Below are 16,472 nucleotides of genomic sequence, written 5' to 3' on the forward strand. Positions count from 1 at the left end.
GATAACCCCAAATAACTACTTGGTATACTTTAAATATGTGCTTGATATATCTCAAACCCATACTTGATATACCTCAAACCTTACTTGACAACTCCAATTACCTATTGATATATGTCAAATTCCTACTTGAAATACCCAAATTGATAAATTTCAAATCCTACTTGATATAACGTAAAACCTTACTTTATATACCCTAAATCCCCACCATAGTGATGTTTAAAAAATAATTAATTAATTTGTTCTAAGCCTCCTGTGAGTCGTCTCTCAACATTAAGATCCTACCTACAATAAAGATTGATCGCCCATTTTTGAATCATAAGATCATTGAATCGTCAATTAGGATTGTGATTTTAATAACCATACTTGACATTTTTGAAAAAATTAGTATCCTTAAATTGTGAAATTGAAGCAAGGTGAGCATGAAAGGGTGCAAACTGGTATAGGCAGGTAAATATAAAGAGGATAAGACTGTATACTTATCACCTACTCACTAATCATGACATATAAGTCATTCTATACTCATATCTATTCCACCTTCATATCCATAACTACAGTACAAATTCCGTAAAATTTTACCCATCTGGTATCCAAACATATAAGATGCCACAAATAGAGGTGTTCATTCGAGTCATTAAGTCGATTTCCAGTCAGCTATTTTGAATCGATTTAAAATTAATCTTCCGTTTATGTTAGTTTTTACATAATTATTAAACTATTTTTATATCAAGTCAAATCAAATTCAACTACAATAACAAATAATTATTAGATGATCTAAATTCGAATTTGTTTTGAACTCTTGTAGGCTCTAGCTATGCCTATAATCTTGGGCCTTGAGGAGGCATGTAAGAAGTACCCCGTGGGCGTGGTTGCGTCATGCGTGGAGTGATTTGAATCACCCCATTTATTTTTTTTTATTATTTTTAATTTCTACTTTAAATCAAACAAAATTAAAACCCTTTTCTTCCTTTAGTGTTATGTCTTGAATCTTGACTCGTTTTACTTTAGCCGCTACTTCTCGCACTCTCTCTGTCTCCTCCTCTTCCTCTCCCTCCCTTTCCCATACACAAATATCTCCCTTCCATTCGGCGGTTTATCTATCCTTCCAATTCCTTTTCCCTCTTACTCATTTCTTGCTCTACTTGTTTTTCTAGGGTTTTAGCTTTTCGAGATCTGTCCATGGCTTCCGTTGCACCTTCTTCTGATCGTATCCTTCTACTGCTTTGATTCATTATACCTTCAATTTTGTTTTGTTGGATTCGTGTATACTTGTTAGTTTGTTGTTTTCCATGGATCTGATTTGTTGTTGACTCTGTTTCTTACTTCTTACTTACTGCTTAGAACTATAAATCTGGTGTTACTACTTGCAATTTTTATACTGCTTTCGATCTGTTAAGTGATATGCTATGAATATCTGAATCTGATTGCATTTTTTTGATGTGCTTGTTATTTGATTTTGATTTCCTTTACTTGAATATTGGCTCGAACATAGAAGCTGCAGGATTATTGCAGAAATTATCTCTGGATTCTCAAGCTCCATCTAAGACGAAGACGACTGATTTGGAGCCTACTAAAAAGGTTAGATTGGTTTCTCATTCATTCATTGCTTCTAGATGTACTTTCCAGTTGAACTGAAAGTGAAACTAATTTAAATACAATTCAGCCTCCTACTTCTCAAATGGGAACAGTTAAATCTGATTCTAAGGATACTTCAAATGGTCACACTCCCGCCAACGACAGATGTGTGACTCCAGTTTTGCCTGACTTCATGGATCCTTCTCTGTGCTACCTTCCCAACAGCTATCAACACCCTGGTTACTACTTTAGCGGTAAGAGTACCTTATTATTATTTCTTCGGCTCGTTTTTCTGGCTGTATGAACTTTGCTTAAGTATTATGGCTTGTTTGTTTGTAAATTTAGGCTATGATGGGACCTGCAATGAGTGGGATGATTACTCCAGATATATGAACCAAGATGGAGTAGAGATGCCTCCGGTGAGTTTTTCTGTGCCCCCCAACACTTTCTCTTTGTATTTTGGTGTTGTTTTCTGGGACTTAGTGACCTTCTCTTACAGGCAGTTTTTGGGGACGGTGGCTCCGTTATGTACCATGGTTATGGTTATGCACCTTATCCCCCCTATTCACCAGCAACTTCACCTGTTCCAGCCATGCCTCATGATACCCAAATGTTTGGACCTCAACAGTATCAATATCCCACCCCATATTATCCTCCTTTAGCCAGCACGAGTGGCATGTATACTACTAATACACCTGCAGTGCCTCATACAGGGGATGTGTCTTCTGCTCCCCCAGTCCAAACCTCTTTTCCAATTGATCCTTCTAGCACTATTCCAAATGCCAATGGCAACGGCACCAATGTTACTGTTCCGGTTGGGTCATCATATCAAAACCCAACATATAGCATGCCAACTTATGGTAAGGGTGTTGTAACAGGTAGTGTTCCCGCCAATGGTTATCAAGATCCAAGATTTGCTTTTGATGGAGTAAGGTCTCTAATTCCTTGGGTTGATGGTCCTATTTTTTCTGATGGTCAGCCCAGGCCTGGCACTGGCAATTCATTTCCTTCATCGGTATCACATGCCAACGTTCCTCCAAGGACCCAGAGCATGCGCCCTCAAGTTAGTGTCATGGTACATTTTTTGCCTTTATGTTTTTTTGAGTAATCTTATAATTTGATTGAGTAATTTTACTTAGCTTGTATGATAGTTAATTTATAAGTTTATGGGTTAGTTTTTTAGTAAGTGATACATAAACGATCATGCACAACATAGTCACAAATTTAGAGCAAATGAACCTCCTTTGTATAATTCATTGATACATTCTTTATTTTCTAAATTGGAGCGTCTTAAGCAAGAGCCTTGAACGAATGATGTGTTGGGCAATTTCTTAAGGCGAGCATCTTAGAGTGCCTTAAAACAACTGATGATTTAGATATTACAAATTGTCAATGATGACAAATTTGTTATAATGTTGCACTAAATACCATATGTAGTACTTCATAATTCATGGATTATGATTAGCCACTTAATGTGGCTTGATGCGTCTACCATGGAATAAAAACTCGCCAGTTAAGTTACGTAATGCTCATTATGTAACCTGTTTGAGAGTTGTCGCAATGTTAATCTTGTTACATAGTGGTGCAAGTATTTTCACTGTCAAAATGCCGTGTTTACCGTTACGTAACGTGTAATGCTCTTTATTTCACCGTTATAACATTACAACATTATTTGTCTTATACCCAATAATTTTAATTATTACGATCATTTAAATTATAGATACTCATTATTTTAGTTCGAAAAAAATAATTAACTATTAAGTTTATTAATTATGTACTAAATGTACCTCAAATAATGCATATTGTTGCACAATAATATTAGTTCAACCACACAAATGAGATTATAAGTTCAAAACATCCCCTATGTGATTCTTTTTTTCAAAAATCACACGACATCGGTCTGCGATTTGCGTTATTACTCCGTTGTAGCCGTTTTCCACGATACCATGAACGTTTCCGCAAACGCATCCGCGACCGCTGTTTTTTTCCATGACGTCAACAAACAAGACTACGCTAGAGTGGGGTTGAAGATGAAAATCATAAGATTGTTGCTCCATTGTTTGTGTTCGTCATTGCATCGAAGTTTGGTAGAGGTGAAGTTGTGTTTGCTCTATCTTTTTAGTAATTTCCCAAATGAAAAATATGCTACAAGAGTTGCATTTTACATGTCTAGTCAAATGATGGTTTCAAACAAGGCTTTTTTTGCTGGTTTGGCCGCTTTTTCCGCTAGTGAAAATTATCTAAATGTTTATGTCCCATCCCACCCTGACTTTCTCCCTCTTATTGTTTATTTATCAGAATATGGAGGTCTGTTTTGATGCTTCAGTGCGTAGAAATGACCAGATTTTATTAAAGCTGAATTACTTCTAATGATTTTTTTTTGCATTTGTAGAGCTTGCATCAACCAAGGCCAATGGCTGGCATGGGGACGGCTCATGGATATATCAATAGGATGTATCCAAACAAGTTATACGGAAATTATGCTAATGGTGCAAGAACGGGTTTTGGCTTTGGAACAGATGGTTATGATGCACGTGTCAACGGTCGTGCTTGGTTTGCAGTTGATAGCAAGTTCAAGAACAAAGGACGGGGTAATGGTTTCTTGGGTTATGGAAATGAGAACATGGATGGTTTGAATGAGCTCAACAGGGGACCCAGGGCGAGGGGATGTAAGAGCACAAGGAGCTCTACTAATGTTGCACTTGCTGTTAAAGGACAAAACATTTTGCCTAGCGGAAACCAGGATGGGAATGCTACATTGGGTCTGGTTCCTGATAGAGAACAGTACAATTGTTGTGATTTCCCTGAAAAATATGAATCTGCTAAATTCTTTGTCATAAAGTCTTACAGCGAGGATGACGTCCATAAGAGTATTAAGTATAATGTGTGGTCCAGCACTCCAAATGGAAACAAGAAGCTTGACTTATCATTCAAAGAGGCCCAGCAGAAGTCTGGTGGCTGTCCTGTCTTTCTGTTTTTCTCAGTAAGCAAGATATTTTTTTTTTGTTAGATTATCTGGCTCAATGTTCATTGCTTTGTTTTGAAAGTAGCTAGGTTGCTGTCCTTATGCTACCTATTGTGCTTATGGTCCTGCAAAATAATATTTAGGTGAATACAAGTGGGCAGTTTGTGGGCCTTGCGGAGATGGTGGGTCCTGTTGATTTTCATAAGAATGTTGAGCATTGGCAACAAGACAAGTGGTATGGTAGTTTTCCAGTGAAGTGGCACATTGTGAAGGATGTGCCTAACAGCTTATTGAAACACATTATCCTTGAAAACAATGAGAACAAACCAGTGACAAATAGTCGAGACACTCAAGAGGTATGTCTCATTTTATTGTTCATGAGTGTTACCAAGCTCTTTTTATTCTATTTATCGGGTTTTATCATCAAGTTTACTTCTTTCGTATTGATGAACACATTTGGGTCGGCGTAGGTCAAGTTGGAGCAGGGTCTTCAAATTCTCAGAATATTTAAGGAACACAGCAGCAGAACCTGCATTTTGGATGACTTTGCTTTCTATGAGGTGAGGCAAAAGACTATCCAAGAGAAGAAGGCTAAGCAGCAGCAGTTCCATAAACAGGTATGCTATTTACATTTAACATTTGCTTTCTTGTTTATAGTAATTTGTTATCTTTTTTGGTAATTGCCTTAGCTTGATGTGTTTATGCATGAAAAATGCTAGTTCTCAATGGTGTAGATAGCTTTTGGTAATAGCCTTGGTTTGATGTGTTTATAGATATGGGAAGGAAAGAATACAGAGGGGGAGAAGAGTAAAGAAGGAAAGAACGGAGAACAGCAATCACACAAGTCAGTAGAAGCTTCCTTCGATTTGAGCAAGGCGTCTCTGTCTGTTCACTCCAATGGTGCGGCTAAAAGTGTAGGTGTGTCAGAAAATGGAGCAGTGAATGGAGTTGCAAAAGGTTTCTAGCTTCTGCGCTGCAATTTTTGAGTGCGGCTTTCTGCTGCTGCAGCTTGCTCGGCAAGATAACTAGTTTATAAAGCTCATTTTCTAATGAGCTTCCTTCAACCAAAGGAGATACTAATAAAGATGGGTTATGGGGGCAGCTAAATATCAAAAGCAGCAAGATCAGAGAACCTTCAGATGATTCCCTTGATTAATGATGCTGGTGGTGGTTAAGATGATTTTCTACTATTTAAGAGTTGAAGGTCTCTCGTTACATAGCCTTTGTATCCCCGCTCCGGTTTCTTTCTTGCTCTATACTAGTTTTTTTTCTTTTTCTTTTTGATCTATTTTTTCTTTCATTTAGTGACAATTGTATGCTCATTTTCTTTCATGTTATTGTTCGTTATTGTATGGATCGTCATATGTTACAAGGATCAAAAGAAGAGAAGGAAGCCATGAAATCATATTTGAGTTTTCGAAGAGCTACATTGCACAATAGAACTCATTGTTCTATTTATCAAGAGTGAATTAAACTAGAGTACAATTACAACATTAACTAACTAACTGTTATGTATTTTTCTTTGTTAAGATTAGTTGGACATATTGTGAATGTCAATATATAAATAGGTGAGTACGAGGTGCACACACTCCAAGTCAAGAAGATATATATCATTTTAAAATCATATGGCAATAAGAGGTTTTAATAACTTATAAAGTGCGCACCCTATTTTTATTTTGTCGATGCGGGATAAATCATCCCAATATTTTTTATTATAGGGTAGACCGAAAAAATAGGAGGGTTAGGTGAGAATTAAATCAGAACTTTGCTCGGGAAAAATTGTACTTGTTTTTAAATTGAGATAAGACTTGATTGTATTTATATTACAACGTTATAATCAAGAGTCACACAAGTACACAACTGATTTAAAATAGTGATGCCACCTTTTCTAAGAATCTCAGTTAGACCTCAATACTAACAAGTAATGCAACTTCCTTAAATTTTCATGCTGAATATTTTGTGTAAATATGATATCACCCACAATCCCACACAATAATGAAAGATTGATCACAATGAAGAAATGAAATATCAAGTTGAAATAATGACTTTGTTGCATGCTATCACTGTCATATGTTATGGTGTAGGCAAAAACATAACATTTAAAGAATATATTATTTTTAATGAAATTTATTATCTTGTAGACAAAAATGTAATCTTTATGTTATCATGTGAATAAATTTTATTTTTACTATCACGGATAACAGTTAAAACCTCTTACTTTTAAATGTAATATTTTTTTTTAAAAAAAAAGTATTGACAAACGTAATAAAAACATATATCTTGATAATGAAGGACCCTTGTAATAACGTACTCAAATTACAAAAGAAATTGAAAAAATCTAAACAGTATAAATACCAAATAAATTGACTTTTGGACAATAAAAACTTAGGATGTCAATACATATATTCTAATAAGGTAAAATGATCACAACATCAAAAAACAAAATGACAAAAGGACTTTTCAACGAGAAAATAAGTCGTGTGTGAATAAATAAAGAAAAGAAAATGAAATAAATAGTCTCCTTTGCTTCTTCACAATTACAAGATATTTAGATGAGTTTGAGGAGCATTCCATCACTTTTAATCATGATTTAAAAATTTACCGCTAAGTTTTGTAAAAGATTAATAAGTTTATAATTGATATTCGAGTTTTAAATTTGAGGCGTTATGATTTATATTTGTGTTAACAATCATTTTTCTAATAACCTTCTTTGTGATAATAATTACGTCTGGAAAAATAAATTATTCCCATTTTGATATGAAAACTTAACTAATAACATATGTTCATCCCTTTTCACCATATCCATCTCTCATACTTCTTCATAGATTCACAACATCAATTGAATTTATCAATTTTACATATTAATTCCCATAAATCTACAATATCTATTCAAATTCTCTATTGAGATTTGTATTTTGCATCGATTTTGTTTGTATAACGTTTCATTTGAACAATTGTTGGATTTTTTGCAACATTTGCATCACCTTTCATAATATTCACTCTGTTTTTTTTCAATTGCGCTTAAAAAGTTTAGGATAAATTTAGTAGAAGAAGAATCGGGTTGAAAAATAGAAAAAAAGATAAATGGGTAATAAAAATAAGTGGTTAAGATAGTAAAAATAATAATTTGTAAATGAGATTAAAAAGAAAATGAAATTATTGTAAAAAAAAATACAAAATAAGTAAAATAAATTAAAAAAAATTGTGCAAATAGAAAGCCACACATGCAATATCCCTTAAATTTAGGAATACACAATTTCTTGGAAGATTCTTAAGATCAGCAACTCTTGATACCAATTTATTTAATAAAATAAGAAAACAAGATGCCAAAACCAAGGAATTGAAAGAAACACTACTTTATCTTATCATTCATCAAAAGTAATAAAATACAACAACATCTAAATTAGAAAAGTCAACCAATTAGTCTATTCGTTCCAATATGATGTTTTCATATGAAATATTTGCGTACATTAAGAAAATGAGATATTATTTAATTATTTTATTAAATGATAATGTTGATGTTTAAAAAGTAAGGAACATATACATTAAAAAATTATTAAAAATTAAGTTAGTAGAAATATTTCAATAAAAGAACAAATTTAATTGCCTAATAAAAAATAGAACATCAAATAGAAATGAAACTATGAAATATACTATATCTCCATACCATTTAGAATTATTCTAGCAAATGAAATAATTAATTAATAACTTTCGAAACATGTTTCATTCCCTCGTGTATATCATTGTTGATTTAAAATATATACTTTATATATACTCTTCTATTTCATTATATTTGTTACATTTAACTTTTTACGCAATCTAATATACTATTTTGATCATTTATATATTAAACTATGCACATGTAAAATTTATAAAAAATTAATACTATAAAAATATGCAATTAGACGATTTATACAAGAACTCATTTAATTTAATTATTTCTTACACACTAACCATAATATCTAAAATAAACTTAAACGTAATGACGATGATGTAGCTGAGCGTTTGAGAATGAGATTCGACTAATTTGTTTAAAGATATTGATAGATTGATAGATTTGTAAGATAATGATGACGTGTAATGACAAAGGAATGAGTTGCGCATCAAACCAATACATATCACAATCCCTCATTTTGAATAAGAAAGATAGATTGAATGAGTTGATTTAAAATATACTATTTCGTCTTGTTGAACTAATATCAAAAAAAATATAATGGTTTTTAAGAAAAAAATGTGTATATTTAGTAATAAATAGAAAAATATATTATGTAGATGAAATTTAGAAAAAGTTAAAATATATAAATGAAATTAAAAAAAATGATGATTAGTGAGCCATAGTCAAATAATAAAAATGACATAGAAATGTAAAATAAAAATAACGTATCAAAATAGCAAACGGTGTTTTAATTGGAACATCAAATTAATTTTAGATTATGTGATTCGTATTGATTTAAAATTCGATCTTTAATTCAACATTAATTTTATATAATTTTAAACTCATTTTAAAATCAAGACAAATTAGATTTAAGTATAACGTCGGATAGATATAGGTGTCGTGGGATTGGTTTTGAATAATGTATGAGCCCGTGCCCCGCCCGGCTTAGCCTTATAAAAGCGTAAACTTAAAAACAGTTAGGTTGTTGGGCGTAGGAGGAAGACAGCTACAGTGGTTTTGGGGTAGTTGGATAACTCATAATTGTGGAGTCTGCGGTATTCTCAAACATTAGGGAGAGAGAAAATGGATACCTTTCGAAAGGGTAGCCATGGAAGTCTTCTTCTAGGGAGAAATACTGGTGGTAGGCTGGCATTTGCCAAAGCCATTAATATTGTGTTCCGAGGTTTAGCTTCTTATTCGACGTCGTCGTCGCTATCTCCGTCGGTATCACCGTCGCCATCGCACAAGCAGAACGACGATGATGTAAAATCGAAGCCAATTAATCTTTTCTCTGCTGTAAATGAGGCTCTTCATATCGCTTTGGAATCCGATCCTCGGTTTGTCTTACTTTTCAATTTTTTTTTCTCTAGAATTCTCTCTTATTTTGGTTTTTACTTTCCATGGGATAAAAGTTTCAAAAGTAGATAAGAACGATGAGCTTTAACATGGTGGAATTGATCACTGTTCATTTCCTGTGCTATATTTTTTTTTCTCTGAATTGCATGTATTTATTATCCTAGACTAGATAAGGGATGAAAATTAGCTTTAGTTTATTTGATTAAGTTCATCAAAAGTTCGAATACTTCCAGTTTAAAATTGGGAGAGGTCAGGGGTTTCTAAGTGAAAAGACACCAATTGATCAATAATTCGTAACTCTTTTTTTTTGTTTTTTGTTTTTGACGGACTTAACTCATTCATTTTTGTTGTCCTTGTTGAATAGTGCGTATGTTTTTGGAGAAGATGTGAGTTTTGGCGGAGTTTTTCGTTGCACTATTGGATTGGCTGATCGATTTGGTCGAAACAGGGTTTTTAACACCCCTCTTTGTGAACAAGTATAATTTCAAACCATTCTCATTTAGTTTGCACTTTGCAGTAGCTCGTCACAAGTGCTGGCTTAAGACTTCTGTGTTATTCAGTGCAAAAGTCCCATGTTAATATTCGGTAGCATGCTTATATACATAAATAACATGGACATTGACGATAGGATTCTTTTTTCAAATTTTCCACCAGTTTCCAAAACGGGCCTTCATGTGTTAATCTTTGTACTGTCCTCCGTATGTCTACTGACATTAGATTCATTTTCAGGGAATTGTGGGATTTGGCATTGGTTTGGCAGCAATGGTGAGTTGTGTAGTCAACTTTTTGTATGTGTTTCTGCTGTCTGCTGTAACTTTTTCTGATTTCCTTCACTTTTACACTCTTGTCACATCCTAGGGTAACCGAGCTATTGCAGAAATTCAGTTCGCAGATTATATTTATCCAGCCTTTGATCAGGCATGCATCTTTCCCGTGATGGATAAATATAAGTTGGAAACCAACTTCTCTTGACAAAATCTATTCTTTGCAGATTGTAAATGAAGCTGCAAAATTCAGGTATCGAAGTGGAAATCAGTTCAACTGTGGAGGTAACCCACTTTTCTTTATGCTACTTATAGAAATTGGATGTTAATTGTGTGAGTAAATGAAACTTGCTTTATGTTATTCCAGGCTTGACAATAAGGGCTCCATATGGGGCTGTTGGACATGGTGGGCATTATCATTCACAATCTCCTGAAGCATTCTTTTGTCATGTTCCTGGGATCAAAGTGCGTCACTTGCCTTGGTTTTTTTGAGTGCCTTTTTTCCCATTAGGAAGAACACTTATCAACATGCATGTTTAGCTATTCTTCTGCATTAGTTTAATTAATGAATTACCTGTTTGTTACAACTATCAACTTATATGTGTCTTCTCTTCATGAATTTGTTTTTGTTGACTTTGAACCGAGTGTCAACTTCCTATTTGGAGGTTATTTTGGTGAAACATACTCATACTAAACATCATTTTTTAAGGAGTGAGAGATAAAAGTTTTGCTTGGATTTCACATGCACAATTATCCAAAATCCAAACTATACCAGATGATACATTTTGAGCTTTTTTTTTCCATCATTCACTCCAGACATAGTGAACTATAATAGTAAATTACCATTGAACTTTTTTTTGTTGGAACTTGGAAAAGTTATGCATTTTAGTGTCGCTTTTATACAAGAGGTGCAATATTGGACTTGAAATAGAGAATCTCAAGTCACGTTTCTACATTTTGGCAATGGCTACATGTTGATGGCAAGTAAGCTACACTTGTAAGTTTGTGTCTTGAACTCGGATTGGACTCAAAACGAAACTTTTTGAAGTTGGTCAAACTTAAATCAATTGAACTTTTATAGCCTACAACTATGTTATTGTGAAGTTGTGTTGGTGGACCATTTTTTCCTTACAGTCATGTTGATGCCATTTATTGCTAAGAACAGATCATGAAAGTTGCATGGGAATTTAATGTTAGTTTCTTCAAGAGTGCAGTTTAGTTGAGCACAAATAAGGTCTGTTTTTGTTAGCATAATGAGACACACCAAGTCTCTTGATACTGTTAAGAGAGAAAGAAAAGAACAAGACAGATGAAAACACACAATCCAAATGGTAACAACAGTTTCGAGCACTGCAACTCCTATACTCCTCTTCTTATCAATTTCTTTCACACCCCAAAGTACATTATTACATGTCCTTATATAGGCCTCCAGACCCAACTACTAAAAATAGCCAACATAGAAATATAACAGAAATAACAAATCAAGAACATAACATCCTATTTACATTTTACTGTTCCAATTCTACCCTCACCCCTTTCTTGCGTCTTCTCTAATATGTCAGCATAGGACCCTTCTCTCCCGTAGTACTGGGCATGACACATAATTTTAATTGGTACAATAGTTTTTGATTAGGCTTCCCTTCTACCACTTTGATGAGTTGTTCAATGTATGTCAATGGGGGCAACATGAGACATTTTGAGGGAACAGGACATAGGGGGAAGAGAATATGGAATCAATGAATGCCAAAAGGAAATCCCTTTTTTCATCCAATTGGATAAATTCATTGGCCAATGAGAAATCTACCATTTTAAAGCATATGACATTGAATTGGTTGATTTACCTCTTTGACAACATATGGAGAAATCTTTTTTTTTTACATCATGGCTTTGTGAATGTTGTTGTAACAAGATTTGTTGAGATATAGAGAACAAACAAGATACCAAATTCTACACTTGTCACTAGTATAAACTAACCCTTTGTCGTTTCCCTCTTTATTTTCTGTAAACTTTTTTCTCTCTAAAATAGAAGGGTCTTGTAGTCATATACACTAAAGACAAATGAGAAAAAACCATTTATGTATATTTGGTGATGTCCAAAGAATATCAAAAAATGCACCATTTAGGAAGGTATCATGTTAGAACTTTGAGACCTTAGTAGCCAAGAATAGGAAGGTGTTGGCCAAGGTGACCTAGATAAGGAAAGTGAATAATAGCATGAAAATTTTGGCTTTTTGAGAGCTTATGACAATAGATAGGAATGAATGGAGAGGGAGAATATCTCACTAGAATTGATTTTCTTATAGATTAGTACTAGATTGGGAGAATATCTCGATAGCATGAAAACTTTGGCATTGTTGTATTATTGTGTTTGATGCATGTATATATGTTTTTGAATCTGTAATTTCTTAAATAGGTGGTTATACCTCGAAGTCCACTGCAAGCGAAGGGGTTGCTTTTGTCAAGCGTACGCGATCCAAATCCTATCGTCTTCTTCGAACCCAAGGCAAACAATTTCTATCTTTGGTATCTCCTTTCATGGTTTGTCTAGAAGAGATGACTAAATTTTATGTTATCTTGGACATTCAGTCTCTTTATCGAGTTGCAGTAGAGGAGGTTCCTGAGGGTGATTACATGTTGCCATTGTCTCATGCAGAGGTATAATTACAGTATTTCTGTTGTTTGCCTTTGGAAATTGGTTATATAATGAATTAACACATTGTATAGGTTATAAGAGAAGGAAGCGATATTACACTCGTGGGTTGGGGTGCTCAACTAGCTGTAATGGAAGAGGCCTGTGCTGAGGCTGAAATGGTATAATACTAATGATGTAAAATTTTCCAATGATTTGTGTACTAGTCATTATTAAAGTAGAATTTTGGGATGTTATATTGGAATTACAGTAAGTGTTAACAAATTTGCCAACGACCTTTTGTATTTTGTTATATATAAAAGAACCACTCTTAAAAAGTTTCGGCTAAATTCACTTTAAGTACTCACATCATTGGAGAATGCTGCACTTCTAGAAAAGAAAATAAATAGAGTTGGTACACTTTTTTTCTTTACAAAACAATTTAATTTTTTGTTAATTAAAGACTTGTTCTCAGAACTATTATATCTGAATTTTTTGAAACTTTTTAGTGAAACTATGAGTGATTGTGATGGTCAAAATTTGTTGGAGCTGAAGTCAACTTATTAGACTAGAATATAAGTCTGGGCAAGTGGTAACTGCTTTCCACAGGCATGTTAGAGTCATGAAATTTTTAGGTCAAATGTGATATTTTTTTTATCTTGAAGGTAGTGACAAAGAAAATGGAACGTTTGTAAGTTATTGTTAAACCAACAGATACTAGAACAGATAAATCTATTTTGCAAGTAGTTGAACAGAAGTCTTTTGATGCAGATGAGGATTAAAGTTTTACTTCAGTAAATGCCATATGCGTTTGTTGCAGGATGGAATTTCATGTGAGCTCATAGACTTGAGAACGCTAATACCATGGGATAAGGAAACTGTAGAAGCTTCTGTTAAAAAGACTGGAAGATTACTTGTGAGTCTATCTCTTATTTTAGGTTATTCTTTCAAGTATATTTCACATATCTCCATTTTGATTGAACTAAACAACTTACAGATTAGCCATGAAGCTCCAGTAACAGGAGGTTTTGGTGCAGAGATAGCTGCATCTATAGTTGAGCGTTGCTTCTTAAGGGTAATTATTTATCTATTTAAAGCAATTAGCAATAAGTCTACATACTCTACGATCTAGTTCCTGATAAGCATGATTTACCAGATTAGAACTCTCTCAAGTGGAGTGTAGCTATTGTTTAGAGCTGCTTGATTCAAATGTAATGAAGGTCTTCTGTCTACTAGGAGAAGCCTGAGCAAGATAGAGAAGACACTTTGTTGATCTTTTGTGGTGGATGTAGTGATTGATGATATGCTCTTTGGAGTTTGAAAAAATTCTCCATAACAGGATCAATGTTGCGATGTCTTCTCGAAATAGGACCAACTATACAATGTGTTTTTTGTGTGAGACTTTTGACCGCTACATGCTGGGTCATTTTTGAATTAAATACCCCAAACCATTATCATTCTTTCTTCCATTATTAGTGAGCAAAAAGCAGGCAAATGTGATTTTCTTCTGCAATTCGTTTGCTCCAGTCTTCAAGAATTGATGAATTTGAAGAGGAGAGAGAACAGAAAAAATACTCTCGCTGGAGCATGTAGGAGTTGGGGTGTGGTCGTTCAGGTTGGTTCAGATACAAAATCAGGTTGAACTACTGGCATTGATATGAAATCTCCATGGATGAAAGCAGGAGATAGTGCCATTGAAAGCATTTCAATATGCATCTAAAGCTTACCTGACCAAAGTTGCGTTGATATGCTCACCTGTTATTATTTTTTTAATTTGGCATCTGCCCCCTCCCCCTCTTTTTGTAGTGTTATTTTGAAAATCTTCATACATGACATTTAAAATGAGGCTGATGCAAGTGCTTAATTATTAGAAGAAATGTCTTCTTTCATAACAGGTTTATGGTATTAATATGAGACCTTCAACATGTCTTTAACAGCTTTGCTCTGAACGCTTTGCAGTTAGAAGCTCCTATTGCTCGGATTTGCGGTTTTGACACACCATTTCCACTTGTATTTGAGCCATTCTATCTTCCTACCAAGAACAAGGCAAGTCATTTCTTTTGATTTCTAATGGCACTCATTTTTGTACATAAGAGTCGAGATTGTGGTATCAAGCTGATGCATTTTTTATTTCTTTACTAGTTGATTTAACATTAGATTTATAATTGCCAATAGATGTAAACCTGGGATAGCAATATCTGGTATTAAGACCTTTACCTTTTACATTTAAGCTATACTCTGTTCATCTTTTTTGTGGCACCATCAAAATTTCCTCAAAAGCACGACCAGCTATCTGAGAGATGGAATTCAGTTGTGCTGCATTCGTTGCTCACCAAGTTGTTTTTACCCCTGCGCTGGATGAGCATGATGGGTGCCCGATATTTGATACATATTAGGATTGTTTGGACTCTGGAAAGGAAGTGTTTCCATTATTCCTGCTTAGTGTTTTCAAAACCATTTATACAAATAACGTCTCATGTCCCGGAGCTCAAATCCAACATTTGGACCTCTAAAACTTGTCTCCAATTCCAATACTGGATCCATACCAAACTCGGATATCCATATCCTAATCACAGGTTCTAGACGATACCTTGCCTGATGGAAAGTCTGCTCAGATAGTCCGATCCAACAATATGATGTTGGCATCTTCTCTATCAGCATTACAAAAGCCACCCTTCACCTCTTGGTTCCTTTTGTGACATACTAAAGTTAAATTGGAATGTCATGTTATATTTTGGCGTCCTTCATTAGTTGTCTGCAAGGTTTCATATATATATATGCCCTTCTGAGTGATTGAGCCTCCCTCTGGAGTTCACATCAATATAGTTGAGAAACCGTGCACTGATTAAGTTCCAACTTCCAAAGTGTCATCCCGAAAAAATGGGTTTACTATAGAAGGTTTCGGGGGTGGGTTAAATATTCTACTGAAATGCGTGAGGCAAGTGAAGATGTTAACATTAGCTGCATTTCTTTCGTTTGATTGTACTCCTGTTGTCCTTTTAAAATACGAACGGTTCTAACAGAGGCTCTTCTTATCGTTGCTGCAGATATTAGATGCGATCAAATCCACTGTAAATTACTAAATTTATGCGTGGATGTTGCTATGAAGGGCAAATAAATCATCCTATTGTGTTATACAATGTACTCTTAATCTGTGTGTTAATGTAACTAGTCTCCTGCCTTTTAAAATTTAATTTTCTTAGACGTTTAAATACTACTAGTAGTATTTATCTAATATGATCAAAACGAATAACTTCTGTATATTGCCAAATTTGTCAATAGTAAGAAAGTTTAACTGTCAAAACTTTTTCCGGTGACTTCTACTGTACTAGTAGCATCCACATTCTTATGTGGTAGACCTCAGGCTATATGATTACACTCACTGAGTCGCACTCCATTTAAGATGTAACAGGTGTGTGGCTCTATGTTTCAAGTATGAGACTTGGTGTACCACCATTGGTGCCTACAACTCTTCTGTATTGAGCGAAATCTTTTCATAAATTAAATGAAACACGTGTCAATTTTACACAA

At 34.3% G+C, this 16,472-nt stretch overlaps 2 protein-coding genes across 2 annotated transcripts; both read left to right on the forward strand.

Moving 5' to 3' along the window:
* Positions 1 to 961: 961 nt before the first annotated feature.
* Positions 962 to 5,955, forward strand: LOC130817362 (YTH domain-containing protein ECT4). Its single transcript, XM_057683025.1, has 9 exons — positions 962 to 1,204; positions 1,490 to 1,575; positions 1,661 to 1,826; positions 1,918 to 1,991; positions 2,072 to 2,647; positions 3,965 to 4,555; positions 4,681 to 4,893; positions 5,008 to 5,154; positions 5,311 to 5,955. The coding sequence occupies exons 1-9, from the start codon at positions 1,177 to 1,179 to the stop codon at positions 5,500 to 5,502; spliced, it is 2,073 nt and encodes a 690-aa protein (XP_057539008.1). The 5' UTR covers positions 962 to 1,176; the 3' UTR covers positions 5,503 to 5,955.
* Positions 5,956 to 9,043: 3,088 nt separating this feature from the next.
* Positions 9,044 to 16,245, forward strand: LOC130817364 (2-oxoisovalerate dehydrogenase subunit beta 1, mitochondrial-like). The gene is made up of 13 exons (XM_057683027.1): positions 9,044 to 9,529; positions 9,913 to 10,024; positions 10,278 to 10,313; positions 10,407 to 10,466; positions 10,540 to 10,597; positions 10,680 to 10,777; positions 12,726 to 12,815; positions 12,899 to 12,967; positions 13,037 to 13,123; positions 13,762 to 13,857; positions 13,939 to 14,016; positions 14,901 to 14,987; positions 15,989 to 16,245. The coding sequence occupies exons 1-13, from the start codon at positions 9,276 to 9,278 to the stop codon at positions 16,022 to 16,024; spliced, it is 1,161 nt and encodes a 386-aa protein (XP_057539010.1). The 5' UTR covers positions 9,044 to 9,275; the 3' UTR covers positions 16,025 to 16,245.
* Positions 16,246 to 16,472: the final 227 nt, after the last annotated feature.

The sequence above is a fragment of the Amaranthus tricolor genome, chromosome 7 (assembly GCF_026212465.1).
Source record: "Amaranthus tricolor cultivar Red isolate AtriRed21 chromosome 7, ASM2621246v1, whole genome shotgun sequence".
NCBI lineage: Eukaryota > Viridiplantae > Streptophyta > Magnoliopsida > Caryophyllales > Amaranthaceae > Amaranthus > Amaranthus tricolor.